The following is a 22127-nucleotide window of genomic DNA, read 5'->3' as shown; positions in this document are numbered from 1 at the left end:
TTAGGGTTTTACCCTAATCATGCACACTATATAAACAAGCTTATGTTGCATGAAATTTACCCTAGAGTGTGTGAAAAAGGTGTGGCCGATTTCTTGAAGCAAAGTATACACTTTCATACGTTTTCCAAGTTTGTGGTGATTTGTGATTCCACTTGAGGCATTCACATTATTGGTGCTAGGATCTCAAACTCCAAGCAATCTATCACTATCAAAAGGTATGTCATTCTTCTAGTGTTTTATGATTCTAGTTCTTCTTGCCATGCTAGTTAGGATGTAAACCTTGGAAATTATCATTTGCATGTATTTCATAGAAAACATAGATCCAAGGTTTATTAGAGTTGCATGTACACTTAGGAGAGTTAGAATGCTCAAAACCCAACAGCTATATGGGTCATCGTAGATCGATTGACCAAGAGTGCCCATTTCCTAACGATATGGGAGAGTTCGTCGGTAAAGAAGTTGGCCGACTTGTATGTCAGAGAGATTGTCTCTAGCCATGGGGTTCCAGTTTCTATGGTTTCCGATCGAGATGTCAGGTTCACTTCCTATTTTTGGCAAAAGTTCCATGAGGAACTGGGTACGCGACTGCATTTTAGCACGACGTTCCATCCGCAGACTGATGGGCAAAGTGAGCGGACCATTCAGACCCTTGAGGATATGTTGAGAGCTTGCATCATTGATTTTAGTGGGAGTTGGGATTCCCACCTCCCGCTTGCAGAGTTCGCCTCCAACAACAACTATCATTCTAGTATTGGCACTCCGCCTTTCGAGCTGTTAAATGGGTTGAAGTGTAGGACCCCAGTCTGCTGGGGCGAGGTTGGGCACAGGGTGATGGGTCGGACAGAGGTAGTTCTGCAAACTACCGAGATGATACATCAGATTAGACAGCGGCTGCAGACCGCTCAGAGTCGGCAGAAAAGTTATGCTGACTGACGCCGATCTGAGCTGGAATTCCAAGTGGGTGACATGGTTCTCCTGAAGGTCTCACTCTGGAAGGGTGTGATCCGCTTCAGGAAGAGGGGAAAATTGGGTCCCCGTTATATTGGGCCGTTCAGGATTGTCGCTAGGGTTGGCAGGGTGGCTTATAGGCTAGAGCTTCCAGAAGAGCTCAATCGGATCCATAGCACGTTTCATGTTTCGCAATTGCGAAAATGCATTATGGACCAGGAGGCAGTGGTATCGTTGGGTGACATTCAGGTCAATGAGTGCCTGAACTATGTGGAGAGGCCTGTGGCTATTTTGGAAATGAAGAAGAAGATTCTGCGGAACAAAGAAATACCTTTGGTAAATGTACAGTGGGAGCATCGGAGGGGATCCGAGTGGATATGGGAGCGCGAGGCGGAGATGCGCGAGCATTACCCGGCATTGTTTATTCCAGCAGATTTCAAGGATGAAGTCTAGTTCAAGTGGGGGAGAGTTGTAACACCCTGATTCTCAGGTATTGCTTAAATAAGATTTATTGGGTTAAGCTCTACTCGACGAGTTGGTTGACCTACTCGTCGAGTAGCAGCGGGATGGGATCGCGTGTTAAGTGACCTACTCGACGAGTCCATATTGGGACTCAGCGAGTAGGAGCTGGCAGAGGAAACCCTAAATCCCAGGGCTTACACCCCTATTTAAAGGGACCTCAGCCTCCCTTGGGCCTCTTTACAAATATAGAGAGTCCTAAGAGTCCTTATACATGTGTGGGTGCCTTTATGTGGTGTTTGAAGCATAGAAAGAGAATCTTGGAGGAAAAAAGCTAGGAGTGCAAAGAAATTGAAGCAAGGAAGGCGTGGGAAGTAGGATTTACCTCAGCTAGTATCCTTTGGAGGTATCAAAGTGCCATCCTTACTTCCCTTTTTCCCTTTTGTTGAGTTTCTAAGGATTTTTATGGATTTTCAAGTTGGTATGATGAGCTATGGGCTAGATCCGAAGTTGTAACTTCAGATCTGGACCCTCCTTGGATTCTAGAAGCATAAAGTTACAGTTTTGGTCGTGATTGAGGTCCCTCTTGGGCATGAAGCCCCATTAAGAGCTTATATTCGGCATTTAGAGCCTTTAAAGCCATGTATGCACGTAAAGTTTGCAACTTTACGTGATAAGCATGCCTAGAAGCTTGGATTTGTTATTTGGAGCTACTGCATGGCTCAAAACAAGTCTGTATGGAAAGAGGACTGAATGGACTCGACGAGTCGCAAGGTTAACTCGGCGAGTAACATGAAGATGGCCGTGTGTAACACCCCAATTCTCAGGTATTTCTTAAATAAGATTTGTTGGGTTAAGCTCTACTCAACGAGTTGGTTAACCTACTCGTCGAGTAGCAGCGGGATGGGATCGCAGGATAAGTGACCTACTCAACGAGTCCATGTTGGGACTCGGCGAGTAGGAGCTGGTAGTGGAAACCCTAAAGCCCATGGTTTGCACCTCTATTTAAAGGAGCCTTAGCCTCCTTTGGCCCCTTTATAGTCTTTGAGAGCCTCCTTAAACCCTAACTCACGTGCGTGTGCCTTGGTGTGGTGTTGAAGCTTGAAAAGAGGACCTTGGAATAAGAAAGCTAAGAGTGCAAAGGAATTTGAAGCAAGGAAGGAGTGGGAGGCCGGATTTACCTCAGCAAGCATCCTTTGGAGGTATCAAAGTTCCATTTCTACTTCCCTTTTTCCCTTTTGTTGATATCTAGGGTTTTTATGGATTTTCAAGTGGGTATGATGAGCTATGGGCTAGATCTGAAGTTGTAACTTGAGATCTGGATCCTCCTTGGATTTGAGAAGCATAAAGTCACAGTCTTGGTTGTGATTAAGGTCCCTCTTGAGCATGAAGTTCCATTAAGACCTTAGAATAGACTTTTGGAGCCTTTAAGGCCATGCATGCACGTAAAGTTTGCAATTTTACGTGATAAGCATGCCCTAGAAGCTTGGATATGTGATTTGGAGCCGCTGCATGGCTCAAAACAAGTCTGTATGGAAAGAGGACTGAATGGACTCGGCGAGTCACAAGGTTGACTCGGCAAGTCATATGATAATGGCCGGAAACTCGACGAGTTGGATGAACAACTCGGCGAGTCCAATGACTCGACGAGTTGAAGAACAACTCAGCGAGTCCAATGACTCGACGAGTTGAAGAACAACTCGACGACTTGGATGAATTTTCTCTTGGATAGGTATGAGTGTGTATCCATCGAACGAGAATCAAAGGAACTCGACGAGTCACCCCGATGACTCGGCGAGTTGGATTGTACTTCAGAGAACTTGGCGAGTAACCAAGGGTACTCGGTGAGTTAAGTTCAACATGGACTGTTGACTTTGACTTTAACCAGTGGTTGACTAGTGGGTTATGGGGTACCTTATAAGGTTAAGGACTCATGAGTATATTGTACTATGATGGTAGGTGGTGGAGCCGTGTCAAGTGCTTCGAGAGTTGGAGTTTACCCTTTGTGTCGACATCTGCGAGGTGAGTTATCCTTACTATATCGATAGGGTCTACGACACCAAGACCGACCCTTTAGTTGTTATTGTTATGGTATATTGCATGTGATTGTGATCTGTTAGTTCGGAATCGAGGTAGACAGTATGTTATGCTCATATGATCCATAGGGATTGGTGTGTTAGGGACCTGCTAGGTCGGTACTCTAGTTACAGGAGAATTCTATAATTGATGATCAATGTGACATATATGTTTGATGTTTATATATGCACATATATGATAGTATGCGCACATGGTTATTTGCTTGTGGCTAGGTTGAGGTGGACCTGCTTTGTGTTGTAGGCCAGTACACCCTATGAGCGGTCTGGAGAGACTGTAGGCCCACGTGTGGCGGACCAGTCATGCCGAAGGCTCGGAATGGATTCAGACAGACTGTAGGCCCGATTAGGCGGTCCAATCAAGCCGATGGCCCAGTATACATGATTGATTGAATTGATTATTACTGTTATGGTATTGATAGTATGTCATTGGTATTTTGTGGGCAGCTCACTAAGCCCTCGGGCTTACACTTTTCAGTTTATTGTTTCAGGTACTTCAGGAGATCGTGGAAAGGAGAAGGCGTGACCGTACCGCTCCTCATCCTTATGTTATGATTTTGGGACACTCTGATGGAAAATGATTTGAAAACATTTTGTAAACAATGCTATGCGGTTTTTATTTATGATTGAAAAAGTTTAAATTTGGCGTAAAAATTATGGTTGTTGCATCGTGAACTCGACGAGTTGGATGAAAAACTCGGCGAGTCCGATGAAGATTACCATAAGACTCGACGAGTTGAAGAACAACTTGGCGAGTCGGATGAGTTTTCTCTAGAATATGTATGCGTGTGTATCCGTCAAGTTGCAAGGAAGGAATGCGACGGGTGGCCTTAAAGTTTGAATGACAATCGAAGGAACTCGACGAGTCACCCCGATGACTCAGCGAGTTGGATTGTGCTTGAAGGAACTCGGCGAGTAGCCAAGGGTACTCGGTGAGTTGGGGTCAACATGGACTGTTGACCTTAACTGAGGATTTTGAATTTGACCAGGGGTTGACTGGTGGGTTATGGAGTACCTTATAAGGCTAAGGACTTATGAGTATATTGTACTATGATCATAGGTGGTGGAGCCTGTGTCGGGTGATCCGAGAGTTGGAGTGTATCTTCCGAGTCGACATTTGCAAGGTGAGTTATCCTCACTATATCGATACGGTCTACGACACCAAGGCCGACCCTTTAGTTGTTGATGTTATGATATGCTACATGTGGTTATGATCTGTTAGATCGGAATCAGGGTAGACAGTATGTTATGCTCTTATAATTTGCAAGGATTAGTATGTTAGTGACCTGCTAGGTCGGTACTCTAGTTTCGAGAGAATTCTATGATTGATGATCAGTTTGATAGATATGTTTTATGTTTGTATATACCAGTATATGATAGTTATGCGCACATGGTTATTTTCTTGTTGGTTGGCTTGAGGCGGTCCTACTTTGTGCTGAAGGCCAACATACCCTATGAGCGGTCCGGGGAGACTGCAGGCCCACGAGGCAGACCAGTCATGCCGAAGGCTTGGGATAGATTCAGATAGACTGTAGGCCTAGTAGGGCGGTCCAGTTAGGCCGATAGCCAGTATGCATGTTTATTAATTGATAGATTGTTTCTAATGTGGCTTTGTCAGTGTGGTATTGGTATTTTAGGGGTAGCTCACCAAGCCCTCGGGCTTACAGTTTCAGTTTATTGTTTCAGGTACTTCAGGAGATCATGACAAGGCGAAGGCGTGACCGTACCGCTCCTCATCCTTACGTTATGATTTTGGGACACTCTGATGGATATTGATTTGAAAACATTTTGTAAACAATACTATTTGATTTTTATTATGATCGAAAAAGTTATAATTTGGTGTGAAATTTATGGATGTTACAGTGCTCCTTAGCTTGGAAGAGGGATCTTTGGAGTAAAATGCTTGGAGTTCAAGAAGTTTGGAGCAAGGGGCTGTTGTAGATCCGAATTCTTCTCTATTTTGGTATCATTTTGGAGGTAACAAGTTTTTACCTTGACTCTCTCTTAGTTAGATCTCCTCATTATGGGTTGCGATTTTAGGGTTTTTGTGGTGGTTCTCCAATTTGGGTCAAGATCTGAGGTTGCAATCTCAGATCTGGAATCCTTTAGCCCCTCTTTGTCATAAAGTTCCAGGCTTTGTTAAGCTATGGCGTTTCCCTTACCTTAAGCCACTCCTTTAGCTTGTTTTGGGCCATTATCACCTTGCATGCACGTAAAGTTTGCAACTTTACGTGATAAACATGCGCTAGGAACTCAGATCTGTAGTATGGAGTCTTTGCATGACCTAAAAAGCATCTGTATGGTTGAAGGATTGAAGGGACTCAGTGAGTCGCAAGGTCGACTCGGCGAGTCATATGAAGATGGTCATGAACTTGACGAGTTGGATGAACAACTCGGCGAGTCCGATGAAGATTGCCTTGGGCTCGGCGAGTTAGATGAGTGACTCGGCGAGTCGGATAGGGTTTTCCCAACCTTTGGACACGTATGAACGCGGTGAGTTGTAAGGGGAAAACTCGACGAGTTGGCCAAGGAGTTTACCGCCACTGACTCTAGAAACTCGACGAGTCACTCAAGTGACTCGAAGAGGTTGCGAGTTATGTCAGGAACTTGGCGAGTAGCTAAGAGTACTCGACGAGTTGAGGTCAACATGGACTGTTGACCTTGATAGTTGACTTTGACCTTGACCAAGGGTTGATCAATTGACTTATAAGGGTATTTTGGTTAATTGAATATTGATAGCAAAGGACATTGGTGAATAAGGTATTGGAGTTGGAGCTACATTTGGAAGAGTTTGACACTACCTTCCGAGCTACTTGCGACGTGAGTTATCCGCACTGTACTCAAGGGTCTAAGGCACCAAGGCTGGCCCTTTGATTTATATTTGGAATTGATATTGTTATGATATGTTAGATCGGTATCCTAGTAGATAGGATGGTTGTATGTTGGTATGATCTGTTAGGTCGGTATTCTATTAGACAGGATGGTTATATGTTGGTATGGTATGATAGATCGGTATCCTGGTAGAAAGGATGTGGTTATGCTTAGAGACCTGTAGTTGGTTTGACTGTCTGTATGATGGTAGGATATTACCTGTTATGTGTGCACATGATTGATTGGTAATTGAGGGTATTCCATCCCGAGGATGATAGGACCATATTATGTTATCTCTATAGTCTGTTACATGATTATCTGATATAGGTGCACATGTTTGATTTGTTGTGGGCCAAGAGTATTCCATCCCGAGGATGATTGGACTCGTAGTACGTTGGCATTCCAACCAGATGGTTGATGGGCTTGGGGTATTCCAACCTAATGGTTGAGTGGACCCATAGTATGTTGGCATTCCAACTCGATGGTTGAGGGGCCTGGGGATATTCCATCCTAATGGATAAGTGGACCCATAATATCTGTGTTATGTGTGTAGTGTGTGGGCATTCCAACCCGATGGTTGTGGGCCGAGAGTATTCCATCCCGAGGATGATTGGACTCGTAGTACGTTGGCATTCGAACCCGATGGTTGAGGGGTCTGGGGTATTCCAACCTGATGGTTGATTGGACCCATAGTATGTTGGCATTCTAACCCAATGGTTGAGGGGCATGGGGTATTCTATCCCGACGGATGATTGGACCCATAGTATGTTGTTTGTTATTATATGTGTACTGTTGTGTATATGAGTATTTTGGGGGTAACTCACTAAGCCTTCGAGCTTACATTTATCGATTATTGTTTCAGGTACAACGGATGACTGCGGGAAGGCGAAGGTGTGACCGTACACGTCATTGTTTGATGAATATGATTTCTAGAAACTCTGATGTTTAAACTATTTTGAAAACTAATTGTAATAAATGAATGGTTTTAAATGATTTAAAATTTTTTAAATTGGCTCAAATTTTATGGGTGTTACAAAGTTTAGTGATTTCAAAAAATGATATGAATAGTTTATAAATTTTCACCCTAAAATATTAAAATAGCAAAAAGTAGCTATGAATACTCTTAATAGCATATAACAATATAAAGTTTATTGAGTTCATAAAATGGCATGCACAGTTTATAAGATAGTTGGATAATTCACATGTGAATGTGATTACTAAGCATACACTAAGGGGCTGTTTGTTTTTCTTGTGAAGAGCTGCGCAACCACTTTTGTCTGCGCCGCGCAGACATATGCCCTCACAAAGTGTTTGTTTTTTGGAAGTGCGCAGACCAAAAAACGTCTGCGCGAGGTCTTCCTGGCGCAGACATGAGCCACTGTCTTCAAAGGTCTTCAAACCTCATTTTAACCAAAAAAAAAAAAAAAAACACCACCCGTTTTTTTTCTTTCTCTTTTTGCTGAAAATGCATTTTTAATCGTTATGACATGAAATTAAGTTTGAAAAATTAATTTATTTCAATAGCTGCAGACGTTAAAAACAAACAGTCTTCTTATTGCAGACTGCAGACATTTGGTCCACCTCTTCTGCCGCAGAAGCTTGCAGATGTGGTCCGCAGACTGCAGACATTTTGGCTTCAAAAAAACAAACAGCACCTAAGTTGTTTCTAACTGTTTCGACATGTCTACTATGTAATGGTTTAGTTTCTACTAGTAAGTCTAGAATGATTCTTGTTGTACATGAAATTTCAAGATCTTCATTGTTTGGTAATAGCATGAGATTTGACGGTTATCACAACATGTGATATGGTCCATATATTATAAATCTTTAACCTTTTAAAAAACAAACATCTTAATGTTTCTTCTCTAACCCTTCATAAACCATTGATAGAAACCCCACAAAGTCCTTTATTATATATATATATATATATATATATATATATATATATATATATATATATATATATATATATATATATTGCCTATGATATAAATTAGAGTTTTCATATAAGGTTCCATTTAACCTTGACTTGTTGACAAATGTCGTGTTTTTCTTTCCTTTTCATAGATCTAGATCTTTAGTGCTCAAAGCTATAATATAAAACGGAGATAAAAATTAGACCGAAAATATACACCAAATTTTTTTTGAAAGATGTGCCGTTCTAATTAAGGAAAACAACTTAGTAATTAACTTTTCTATATGTTCACATCTGGGTAACTATCTTCTTTTTTTTTTTTTTTTTTTTTTTTTTTTTTTTTTTTTTTTACATCTAGGTAACAAACTTGTTGTAAGTGTTCACATATGACTATTATGACCTGCTATAGCAAGTTAAATCCAAGATGTGAACGCTTTCAACAAGTTCGTTACCTGTGTACAAAAAAAAATAGTTACCCTATCAACAAAATGAAAAGTAAAAAAAAAAAATTACATGAATGATCTCTATGGTTTGGTAGAATTTGTGTTTTTGGTCCCTAATTTATTTTTTTAACTTGAAATGTTCTTACTGTTTATTTTTGTTGCGCATTTAGTCCCTGTCCTACCTGACTAAAAGACTATTGTATCTTTATTAATTTATTTTTTAAAAAATTTTCTTATTTATGTATTCATTTTTACATATTTAAAAAAATTAATAGACCCTGCATATTTGTATCTTCTCGGATGATCCCTACTGTTTATTTTTTAATTAATTAATTTTTTAACTCGGATGATCCTTACTGTTTATTTTGTTACGAGCTTGGTATCTGTCTTACCTAAAAAGACTATTTTGCCCTTATTAATTTATTTTTTTAATTAATTTTCTTATTTATGTACTTATTCTTTATATATTTAAGAAAAAATAGTAGACTCCACATATCTGTATCTCCTCACCAAACGCGTAACAAAAATAGTAAGACATAGACCAAACGCGTAACAAAAATAAACAGTAGGGATAATCCGAATTAATAAAATAAGTTAGGGACTAAAAACACAAATTCTCCCAAACCATAATGACCATTTGTGTAATTTATTTTTACTGTTCATATTTGGGTAACTATTTTTTTTTACACATCTAGATAACGAACTTGTTGAAAATGTCAACATCTAGGATTTAACTTACTATAACAAGTCATAATAGTCATATGTGAACACTTAAACAAGTTTGTTATTTAGATGTGTACAAAAAAATAATAATTACATAGATGTGAAGATACCGAAAAATTAATTACCTTAATAAGTCATTTTCCCGTCTAATTACTTTATACGTCTTTCACTAAAATAATAACTACAACAAATGAAAAAAAAAGTTACATAACATTATACACAAAACTATTTCAACATTATAATCGTCAAATACAAAAAAGAGTAAGTAAAAATAATTTAGATTACAATGAATTGCAATTAAAATAAGAAAATTTTAAGTTTATAATAGAAGTATAACAAAGTGAAAATTAATATTTTTTATATAAAATTCAAACAAATAAGCCAAACACACACCCGACAATAACACACCGACCGATGTTGGATCATACCGAAAGCATAAAAAACTTTAATCTTGGTATTATTTTAACCAAAAGCCAAATCTTTAATCTTTTTTACTCGTCAATAATTGGCGGAATTCCACGTTGACGTTGTCTCATTCTCTCCCACTATAATTCTCAGAAGCTAGCTTTCTACATCAAAACCTCCTTATTCAGTATTCACAGATACTGTATTTTTGCGAAAAGGCTTACTATGATGATGAGAAGTTTCTTTCCTTTGAACGATTGATAATTTCAGTTACTTGGTAAGTTCATAACTCTCTTTCTCATTATTTTAGCAATTTCATCACTATCTAATGAAGTTTCACTGCTCGAAGAAGAGATAAAATTACTGTAAGGGTTGCCATCTTTACGGTATCAAGTTGTCGCATAACAGGCAGATTGAATATCTGTGTTATACGAATTTGAGATGTTTGATGAAGTGGGTTTCTACTTTCTTGTGATTTTGATTATTGTAGTCGAATACTGACAAACTGAAAGGAATTGAAGCTCTTCATAATGTAATATTCTTGCCTCTTTAAGATATTAAAGCTGTGGAATTTATATTAATTCAACTAAAACTGATTAAAAGTAGCCTGATTTGTTTTACTGCAATATTGTATTTGTCTGATTGTGATTGTTTGTAGGTAATTTAGAGTGAGCTCATCAGCTCAAGCTCTTCTATACGAAGATCACTGAAGCCCTAATGTTTTAAAAGAGACAAGGGCCTTTGGTGGGAGGTTATGATGGATAATATGGCAGTGCCTTCAGCTCTATGTGATATTGTGCCTATTTTAAATTTTGCTGATGAAGTTGAACCTTATCACCCAAGGGCTGCATACCTTTGTAAGTTCCTTTTTTACTTTTTATATGTGTAGGTGTTGGTTTGAATTTGGTTTTAGGAATGAGCCGTTTTTGACAACCTTTTGTATTTTGTTTTATTAGAAGTTATTTCGACGACTTTGGGTACGAATCGGGCAATAATATCATGTTTTTGTCGAACACGACACGATAAAATTTTATAACACAAACACAACAAGACACGATGTCGTGTTTTTTTAACTAATATGAGCACAAACCAATTAAAAAACGACAAGTACAACACGACAAAGATAACATAAAATAACATTGAGTTTATTTAATTAATACTTAATAATAAATAACATAACAAACACGAAAAACACGAAAAACAAATGTAAAATCGTGTCAATTTCGTGTTGAATTTTGAACACGAACACGACACGAAATCATGTTTTTTACACACACACGGACATGAACTCGAATTTTTGTGTCGTCCAAATTTCGTTTTGTGTTGAATATTTTTGTCGTGTCATGTTATAAATTATCACCCATACATTTCCCTGTTATTATTCATGAAAATTCATTATGTTTTTCATCAGAGACAATACCGCAATAGTAAAGTTTAAATGATAATAGTGCATCTTCTCAAATAATTGGTAGTTAGGTTAGTCCTTGTTAGTTTGGTTATGCTTGATGCTTATTTTTTATTATTGATTTTTGTTTTGTTATGGTGTCTTAAGTTGTAGCATTTTCTAGAACTTTTTACTATCCTTTTTACTATCTGAAAGTGAAAATTTAATAGCTTTCTACGGGGATATTTTAAGATGTTATCCCGACCATTTAGTAAGCTTAAATTACTTATTTCTTTTAGACCAACTCCAACCTTACAACTAAAAAGTACACTACTTTTGTGGAAAACTAACACCAAAATTTATTTTAACTTCAACCACACATTAAAAAATACACTAAAACATATTTTAATATTATAAAATATAAAAAAATAATTATAAAAACCAAAAACCAATTAAAATAACCATTTTAAAGGAAAAAATGATTTGGTGTTATAAATAGTGCTATAAATAGTGGCCTCTATATATAAAGGCCATATTTCTTCCCACAAAAATAAAGACACTTTTGGTGGTTGATTGGAAAATAGAAGTTCATTGAAGATGCTCTTATAGGTTGTGTCCATTTTTCTCCTTACATTTGATAAGATTTTATTTCACACCCTAGTGATATTTAGATACTGCATATGTCTTAATTTTTTTATTGGTTAATTAATATAAAATATACAAACTAGAATTGAATATAATATATAGAAATTTAAATTATTAAAAATGAATTATCAAAACTTTCAAAAAAAACACAAATATCAAAGATTAACAAACACTGCATTCACATATATAATAATTAATCAAAATTTTATTGAATTGAAATAATAATTTAGCTAATGCTATTTTTTCAAGAAATATGACGTATACTTAAAAAATGACAAATTATATACTATAAATAACATATTAGAAAGATAACAATAAATTAGTTAATTTTAAAAAACAAGCTTTTTGAAAAGCTTGACGATTTGAGAGAGTTTGTGAGTATAGACTTTTGTTAAATGGATATGTCCTTAGAGCATGCACAATGATGAGTTCAATAAAAGAGTTGAATGATGTGGCAAGTGTATGTGTGTCATTCAATGGATGAAACAATATCATTGTGAGATGTCACCTTGGCATTCAATGAATTTGGAGTTCAATGACCATTGAACTCTTCAATGGAAAAAATTAAAGTTTTTAATACATTAATATTTATTATAAATTATATTTTGTAACATTTTATTGAACTTTGTAGAGTTCAATGTATTGTAGGAAACAAATGATAGAGTTGCATGGATTGTATAAATATGATGTGACAATCCATTGAACGAGTTCAATGCATTGTGGATGTATTTAGCTTCAAATGGATGCAATAGTTTTTATTATATGCATACGAGGTAGAAACTACTTTGAACGCGATGCTTCATGAATTAGCTTATTGCAAAAACTTCTAGAAAAACATATTTTTTATTCTCACTCATCTTCCAAGGTTATCTATATTTTTTTAGTGTTTCATATTTTTTTGATTGTTACACAAATTTTGAGAATAATATGCATGAAAGTATTACATCGAGTTGGAAGGAAAACGGACAACAAGCTACGTTGTTAATCTTTACCGGATGGAAAACTAATTAGTTTAAAAACTACATCCATAATCTAGTAATAGTATTACTTTGCATGACCCTTTAAACTCTATAAAGGAGCTCCACAATATTTTGTACTCTGCAATAACATCTGATATAAGGAAACCAAACCATATCAAACATCATACTTTGTACTCTGCAATATTTTGGTGGATAAAAAACTTGTATATATGTTTCTAATTTGGATCAAATAAAGATTGTGACGAGGAAGAGTAAGGGAAGCCTTATTCAGTTCTGTAGTTAAGAAACAAAAATATATTTACTCAAATTCTTAATCAAACATGATAAATATTATAATAGGCAGTGTTGAGTTTGTAGAGGTTATGTTTGAAATTGAACTTCCCTATTTTAACATGTGAAAGCATTGGAACATCTATTAGATGGTAGTGCCCACTTTCTCAAAACTGAATGTCATGTATATAAACCATTTCATCAGGTCGAATGCATGCCCTTGATAAAGCTCATAGACAAGATCCACTATCAAGTGGTCGTGGTGTTCATCAATTCAAGACTGCCCTAATTCATCGCCTACGCAGGGTACATTTTCTCTCCCTTTTCTTGTAATTCAGCATTTGATTTTGAGATGAAGTAATATTATGGGGGTGGAAAATTCTATTCAGTATTGTTTTTATCCGTTTGTTTGTAACACGTTTATTTAAAACAAAGAAGGAAAGAAGTTCGTTAGTGGAAAGTTGAAAAAAAATTTGTACTTGAAATTGACAACTTACAAATCCTGGATTTTTGATCCCCTTATACCTACAATGCAACCCTAAATTGCTTTGGTAGGTAATCGAAAAACTAGCTTCATGTGATCTCTATTGATAGGTTACATGAACAAAAAAAATTCTATCATTTCAGGTGTCAATTGACACAAGCTCCCATCATAAGAAAAGAATTGGAAAGTGAATTTAATCGTTGAAAACTTAATACACGATTAAACTTACACATAACATAAAATATATGTAAGCTTTTTTTTTCTATATGATGATTACTGTCTCATTAAAACCTCATTCGTAACTACAATTTGAAAGCCAAAAAGTTTCTTTTATTAGTCAGAATCTTTTAAAAAAGATGTTAATGTAGGTTAACATGGCCTTAATTTCTTTTCTTATACTATTATTTAATGCACGCCAAGAATGTCAAAACTTATTTCAGTCTTTTGTTCTTCATCACCTCATGTATCCTTGTTTGCTTATGCAAGTGCTTAAATGGCCATATTTATTCCATTGCCACTGGAAACTTTTTTACTTCAATCTAAGATTGTGAACTCCATCATTGTATTCTATTCAGGAAAATGCAACAACATTAAGAGGAAGAATAGATACTGATGCACGTGAAATGCAGGCCTTTTATCGGCATTATTACAGCAAGTACATTCAACGCCAACAAAATGCTGATAAACCTGCTGATCTGTAATCATTTTTTTTTTGTATCTTATTATTATTATTTTTTTTAATATTCGATCCTCATTACATAAATTTACGTCTAATATCAGTACCCATCTTCCAAAAGAGTATCAAATGGCTGCTGTCTTATTTGAGGTTTTGAAGGCTCTCAGTCTGGAAGAATCCATCGAAGTGCCAGATGAGGTAAATTCTGGACACTTCTCTTCCTTCACGAAATTCATTTATTGATTGCTTATATTTGTTTATGAATGTGTCCATAGATATTAGAAGCACATGCACATGTTGCTGAGATGGTAAAATTGTCTACTCATGATATACTTCCAGTCGAACCTGAAAGTTCTGATCAAGCACTAGTAAGATATCGAGAGGTTAGTTCAAGAAATTGTGTATATATGTATCTATTCCGACATTCGATCAATATTAAATTAGTCCATTTCTATGTCCTAGATCAAACAACCAAATGACTTCAAAATCCCCCTTCAGACCATAAAAGATTGTACCCAAGACTTCGATGAAAGAAATTTTATTGGAAAGGGTGGATACGGAAGTGTCTACATGGGAATCCTCTCCTGGGGTGATCATGTAAACGAGCTAGTTGCTATAAAACGACTTGATGTGAAAGGATTTCAAGGTACCAAGGAGTTCCTCACAGAGCTCACAATGCTTTCACAGTATCAACACGAGAACATTATAACCCTTGTTGGGTTTTGTGATGATAACAAAGAGATGATTTTGGTTTATGAATATGCAAACCATGGAAGTCTTGACACATATTTATGTGACACTACGATTTCGGGTGGATTATCGTGGCTACAACTCCTCAACATATGCATTGGTGTTGCTTCTGCATTGGAGTATCTTCATAATTATGTGGCTGAAAAACATAGAATAATACATAGAGATGTAAAAAGCGCGAATATTTTGTTGGATGAGAATTGGAATGCAAAACTTGCGGATTTTGGGTTGTCAAGGATAGGTCTTGCGAATCAAGAGAACACGTTTGTGATTACTAACTTGGCTGGTACGCATGGTTATTGTGACCCACAATATGAAAGAACAGGTTTTCTAACAAAAGAATCAGATGTCTATTCTTTTGGTGTAGTTTTATTTGAAGTTTTGTGTGGAAGATTGGCTTGTGCTTTGAATTATCATGATGAGCGGCGATTCCTCCATCATTTGGCTCGAACTTGCTATAGAAATGGAGAGCTAGACAGGATTATTGATCCCAGAATAAGGAAAGATATCAAACCAAGGGCATTGAGGAAGTTTTCAACTATTGCATATCAATGCTTGCAAGACACTCGGGAAGAACGACCTACAATCGCTGAAGTTGCATTCCAACTTAAGGAGGTCATGAAAAATCAAGTAAGTATAAATGGGGTTGTTATTGATTTCATTCTTGGACTTTTTTTTTTAACTAAGAAGTGGAGAAAATTATCAATATAAAAATACACATGTTAATGACTTGTCATTTGTTTTCATTCATCATCAGTTGGAAGATGAATTACTTGTCAGGGAAGGAACACCATCATAACTTTTACCATCATCTAGCGCTACCTTATTTGGAGCCATGCATGCATGGGACAATACATGTTACCTATCCTAACAAGACACTCACCCCTCACCCTAGAGATCGTTATTTCTTATTTGGTTGTTGGATGTTTCCATCATTTCAGAAACTTCTCCTTTGTTTTCCTTGGTCCTCGGTTTTATCCTTTTCGTTTCATTCTTTCTTTTTGTAGGTCGAATGTGCATTGTTTCCCTTATTATTCAAACATATTTTTCAAAAAGAAATAAATTTTGTATACACTTTTTTTTGGTTATCAAGTGTTTAAAATCATTGAAGTGACTCAACTTCATCTGCAACTCAATGACTACAATATTGATGTATGGAGAATTCCTTCTTCATGATCAATTTCAACCCCTTGAATGAGAATACAAAGTAATGGATGAGTTTTCTATTGGCATGTTTTGACCTAGGTCACTTCGAGATATTGTCATAAAACCAAATAGTGAGAATTATGACGACACTTGGTGCATGTTTTGGCTTATTGCGTAGACATGTAACCAGAGGTTTGGGTTTCAGGGGGTAGCATCTAAGGTAGTACATAGATTCTTTTTTAGAACACATCCTCTAAAAATGAACTGACGCGCTGTTTATTTTAATAGGTAAAACGTTTTCAGTTTTAGATGTTGTTTGTTTTTTTCGAGATAAAATGTCTGCAGTCTGCGGACCACATCTGTAGACCTCTGCAGTAGAAGAGGCGGACCAAACGTCTGCAGTCTGAAATAAGAAGACTGTTTTTTTTTTTAACATCTGCGGGCTACTAAAATAAATTGAAATATAAATAAACTAATTTTTTTAAACTTCAAAGTGATTTTTAATATTTTTATGACTTTGTGATAAATAATTAACGAATATAGATCAATTTTTATGTATTAATGTATAAAAAATAAAACTAAAAATGGTATGAATTAACCTATATATTTGATAAAAACCAACAACTTTGGTTGCAAAGTTATAATTAAACATTATAATTAGTGATCAAATAATTTGATATATAAATGGACGGAAATAAACTTCGATTTTTTCAATTAAATGTATTAAAAACGTACCATAAATATTTTCTAGAGAAATTGACGATACTGTATTAAATAATATTTTACAAAGTTTGGCAAAAAAATATAAGATTATATTATGATTTTTTTTTCATATTTATATAACTAACTTGAACGACTATTATCATAATAAATCTTTATTTACAAATTTGTCAAAAATATCATGTTTGTATCGTCGAATGTTTTTTTTTTTAAGTTTTGTAATTTATTTTTCAAACTGTTTATCATTAATAAAGTTGGAAAAATATAAATTAAAAAAAAAACTTAAAAAAATAAAGATATATATGTTTTTTAGGCTAAAAGATGTTTGAAGATGTTAGAAGACTCTAGTTTACATCTGCTCTAAGAAGAGGGTGTGCAGACATTTTTAGGTCTGTAGTCTTCAAAAAAACAAATAGTCTGCGAAGGCTAATGTCTGCACGTGGTTTGCGCGGTGCAGATAGAAGAGGCTAGGCAGATCTGCAGACAAAAAACAAACACTACCTTAGAATCACATCTATAGACATTTGTAGAAGAAGAGAAGAACTAAACGTCTACACTCTCTAAGAATAAACTCTTTGTTTTATAAAGTTTGCAGACTGTTAAAAAAATTGTGTAGCTTAATTTTTTTTACTTCCTTTTTATCAATAGTAATCTACATTTTATAAAAACAACAAAACTAATTTCAAATTCAAAACAATATTAATGCATAAGTAAAATCAACCAATTGATTCAAACTCTTTTAAAAAAAATTCAAAAATTATATATATGAGCATGGTCGGTCCTAAGGTTTTTTATTCCCTAGACGAAATTGCATAAATCTGCCCTGTTTATATACCTTTAAACTATAAAATACGCACGATATATTAATCTTAGAAGAAGTGCTTGCATTCTTGGGTTTATACTCTATTGTTTAAAAATTTAATATCTAGAGTCGTAACACCAACTCTATTATCCAATCAAAATTTTAGAATCTCTCTCTCTCTCTCTCTATATATATATATATATATATATATATATATATATATATATATATATATATATATATATATATATATATATATATATATATATATATATATAAACATATTTGGTCAAATGCTGAATTTTAAGTCGTACAAACATTATTGCCATATTTACAGTAAATTTCTGCATTCCAGAATCACTAAATCTTATCGGGTCAAACGAATGAATCAGTAACCAACATTCCCTCAATTTCACCTGATCAAAAAAATGAATCAATAACCAACATTCCCTTAATTTCACCCGGTTGAATTGGTGAAAACCAATTGAATGTGTTATATCCACTTTATATAACATCTTAGACTTCTTGAATCAGTTGAATTAGGCAATGCCTTGCACCATCCTTGCACTCTCTATAATGGTCTCTCTCTCTCTCTCTCTCTCTCTCTCCCTCTTTCTTTCTCTCTCTCTCTCTCTCTCTCTCTCTCTCTCTCTCTCTCTCTAAACTACCACAGAACTCCCACCACCCAACCTTCTATGAAAACTCTACACATCGATGCCACGATCCCCACCGTTTGTTCCGATCATCACACTCCAAGTAAGATTTCACATAAGCTTTCAGTCACTTTCTTTCTCTCCCTACCGTTCGTCTGTTTCAGTCACCATCGTGCACCACTTGAATCTTGATGCAGTTGTGCCACCATCACCATTAAGAACTTTAACGCTTTTGGTTTTTTATTTGCATCTTGACAAAATTTTATGTGCTGGTGTTTTGAAGGAACATAGATTTATGAGAGCCTATTTTTGATTTACTGGAGGATTTTTACAGATATGATATGTCAACAAAAATAGGAATGATTTTTCTTTTTTGCTTTTGGGATTTTATGATTTTTGGGTTTGCTGATTTTGGGGGTTTCCAACTAGAGCTTGAATGCTTTTCGGTTTTTCTTTGCATCTTGACAGATTTGATGTGCTGGTGTTTGTAGGAACATAAGAATGATTCATCTAGGTTTCCAACTAGAACTTGCTATAAAAATAATGTTAAACGCGAATGTGTAGGTGGCTTACTAGTTTCTACAACATGATTCAATGTGCAATGTCAATTAAACTACAATTAACTCATGCGCGTTGGCTTCAGGTATGCAATTGACCTTTTTCCTCTAATTTTCTTAATAGTTACATGATAATATTGCATATATTTTGTTTTCAGATCCGCATATTTCAAAAGGATTACGACAAAGACCCTGTCATTGTTGCTAAAAAGCAATTTAAGATGCTACCTGGAACTGTTTGTAGGGTGTGGATAGTATTTTGTAGGGTGTGGATAGTATTTTACAGGCCTGAATGATGTGGTGGATTAGGTATCAAAAGTTTAAGGGATTTTCTTTCTATGCACCACTCTATTAAACACCAATATAATATACTTAGCCTAATCATTATAATTAGTAATTGTTAGTTACACTGTTTTCCGAAAAATAATTTTTTTCTATTTCTCTCTCTCTCTCTCATATATATATATATATATATATATATATATATATATATATATATATATATATATATATATATATATATATATATATATATATATATATCAACCAGTTTTGTTTTGTTTTTTTTTTTCTTTTTTTATATTTCAATAAAAGAAACGTTGCATTATATTAGACAAAATTGCAAAAATGGTCCCTATGGTTGACAAATTTATGTACTTTTGGTCCAAAATGAAATTTTGGTGCACTATTGGTCCAAAATTAGATATTTATTGTTTTTGGTCCCTATCAACTTAAAATGACTATTTGCCCCTTAGATTTGTTTTTATATTTTTTTTGTTAACATTTTAATTAATTAAAAATTAAGAAAATGACCCAGCCACTCACCCCTCTCTCTCTCTATCTCTATCTGCTTTTGTTTTCAAGAAAACACACATACACACACTCAAGAACATACAACCCTTAGCTGCCACCATCACTACCAAATCCTACCACCGTACACCACCATTCGCCACCAACCACCACCATCTATCGCCCACCCATCCACCTTATCTCCCTCTCTCTCTCTCTCTCTCTCTCTCTCTCTCTCTCTCTCTCTCTTCGCCTGCCAGAAAACTCCTATTTTCCACATGCATCTCCCTCATCGGAAAGACGTGTTCAAACACAAATTGAATCACCCATCAAAAATCGTTTCTAGGTGGGTGACGTGCTAAATGAACCGGGTCAACAGAGATGAAGAGAGACATTAAACCCAAATCGGATCACTTACCGGACATGGAGCCTTCAGTGGTGGAAGATTAGTTGTAGAAGAGGACAAAAAACTCTGACAACGACTTTTGTAACGACCAAAAATTTCAACACAATTTAAAATTTTCAAAAACAACCCTTTTTAATAATGTTATTACAAAAAGGTTTTCAATACATTTATTATCAGAGTATTCCCAGAACCATGTCATAAACATAAACACGAGGAGCGGTACGATCACACCTTCGCCATGCCACGGTCTCCTGAAGAACCTGAAAAACATTTAAACCACAACTGTAAGCCCGAAAGCTTAGTGAGATACCCCCAAAATACCAACCACATATACGCCCTTCCAGGCTACGACCTTCCGGTCCAAAACATATTGCCTTCCGGCCTATAACATAGTGCCTTCCGACCCATAACATAAATAGCATACATAACATAACAGAACATAGAACAACCATGCATATTGGGTCTACTGTGTGACTGGTCCGCCGTATCGGCCTTCAATCTACCCTCCGTGTCTAGTCATGTCCTTCGAGTCTGCAGTGTGGTTGGTCCGCCCGCACCGGGCCTTCAACCCACCTGGTCCACTCTCTGAGTCTACAGTATGACTGGTCCGCCCGCATCGGGCCTTCAGTCGGCCTGGTCCACTCTCTGAGCCTCGGCACGTTTGGTCCGCCCTCGTGGGGCCTACAACCTATCCGGACCGCTCGCTGGGCCTTCGGAACAACCGGTCTGCCCTGGGTATCTTGGCCTACATCACAAAGTAGGACCCGCCTCAACCCAACTCCAATCCAAACAACCATGTGCACATAACATACAATCATATAACCGTTCATAGTCAACAAGCCGATCAAGCAGATCACATAACATATCATTACCCTAACCAGGATACCGACCTAATCGGTCACTAGCATAGCATCACTCTACATATCGGGAAACCGACCTTAACCAGGTCTCTAGCATATACCATCCTAGCTACCAGGATGCAGACATATCAAAGCAATAACATAACAACAATATCCGAATCTCAATCCGTTAAAGGGCCGGCCTTGGTGCCTTAGACCATGTCGATATAGTGAGGATAACTCACCTCGCGAATGCCGATACTCCGAACTGAAAAAGCAGACTCTCGAATCACCAACTCACCGCAAATCCCGAACTAACCATCATAACAAAATAAACATTAGGTCAATCATACCTCCACTTATCGGGCCAAGACCAAAGTCCAAATCTCATACAAAGTCTAACATTGGCCCAATTTACCAAATGGGGCCCACTTCACCAAATGCGCCTAGAACCAATATCCATAACAATAATTGGGCCCAAAATACTCTATCCATAAATTCCCAGACTTGGCCCAATAACCAACTGCCCAAACTCAAAAGCCCAAAATGAAAGTCCAACAGAAGGAGTACGATGGGCGTACCCTCCTTGGTACGCGGGGCGTACAACATTGTTCACAAAAGGAAACAGGGCACTGGCTCGCTACGCGGGGTGTACTCAGGGGTTACGCGGGGCGTAACTGCGGGATTCATTAAGTCCTTCTAATCTCTTAATGGTTTAAGCTCTTAAGCCCAAACTTCAGATCCTTAGGCCAAATATGATTAGAATCCATAAAGTCTCAAACTTTATCACTTGGGACGTCCATAAGCTCTTAATCCAAGGTCTTGATCCATTAAGACCTATATATCTCACACATGGAACAACTACAACCCTTGGGACCTCATTTTTCTCACTCAAGACCTCTCCAAAGGTCTGAAAGGACAGGTAATCTTGACCAATTCGATATATGCAACAAGGTGAGGACTTTTGGGACAAGAATGGTGTCAAAGCTTCAAAATACATAGATCTACACAATATGAATGTTAAGAAAGAAGCTTTATACCTCAAACAAGCTCCAAAGGATGGTATCTCTTCAGATCTAGAAGCTCCAATCATTCATCTTCTTCCTTGACAACTTCTCTTTTCTCCTTCAAGCCTTTCTTTTGCCAAAATAAGCTTTCCAAGGTCAAAC

At 36.5% G+C, this 22127-nt stretch overlaps 1 protein-coding gene across 3 annotated transcripts; it reads left to right on the top strand.

Moving 5' to 3' along the window:
- The first annotated feature begins 9983 nt into the window (after positions 1 to 9983).
- Positions 9984 to 16134, top strand: LOC145041185 (putative serine/threonine-protein kinase PBL22). 3 transcript variants are annotated; one of them, XM_078989146.1, is made up of 9 exons: positions 9984 to 10134; positions 10516 to 10714; positions 13342 to 13442; positions 14196 to 14317; positions 14401 to 14494; positions 14572 to 14679; positions 14759 to 15332; positions 15414 to 15676; positions 15804 to 16134. In XM_078989146.1, exons 2-9 carry the CDS (start codon positions 10612 to 10614, stop codon positions 15843 to 15845), a joined length of 1407 nt encoding a protein of 468 aa, XP_078845272.1. In that variant the 5' UTR covers positions 9984 to 10134; positions 10516 to 10611; the 3' UTR covers positions 15846 to 16134. The 3 variants fall into 3 exon arrangements, with proteins under 3 accessions (XP_078845272.1, XP_078845261.1, XP_078845268.1); XM_078989142.1 differs by adding an exon at positions 10207 to 10389 and having other exon boundaries at positions 9997 to 10134; positions 14759 to 15676; XM_078989135.1 differs by having other exon boundaries at positions 14759 to 15676.
- The last annotated feature ends 5993 nt before the right edge of the window (positions 16135 to 22127 follow it).

Source organism: Lactuca saligna, chromosome 1 (assembly GCF_052625555.1).
Source record: "Lactuca saligna cultivar CGN05327 chromosome 1, ASM5262555v1, whole genome shotgun sequence".
Taxonomy (NCBI): domain Eukaryota; kingdom Viridiplantae; phylum Streptophyta; class Magnoliopsida; order Asterales; family Asteraceae; genus Lactuca; species Lactuca saligna.
The sequence above is the reverse complement of the archived record's forward strand: the minus strand, read 5'-3'. Positions and strand labels throughout refer to the sequence as shown.

What these genes read in the sequence shown, in the direction of transcription:
- LOC145041185 (XM_078989135.1), top strand. Translation starts at nt 10,612, where the DNA reads ATGATGGATAATATGGCAGTGCCTTCAGCTCTATGTGATATTGTGCCT. An exon ending in TAATTCATCGCCTACGCAGG is followed by an intron (nt 13,443 to 14,195) that starts GTACATTTTCTC and finishes TATTCTATTCAG; the next exon opens with GAAAATGCAACAACATTAAG. An exon ending in AGGAGGTCATGAAAAATCAA is followed by an intron (nt 15,677 to 15,803) that starts GTAAGTATAAAT and finishes ATTCATCATCAG; the next exon opens with TTGGAAGATGAATTACTTGT.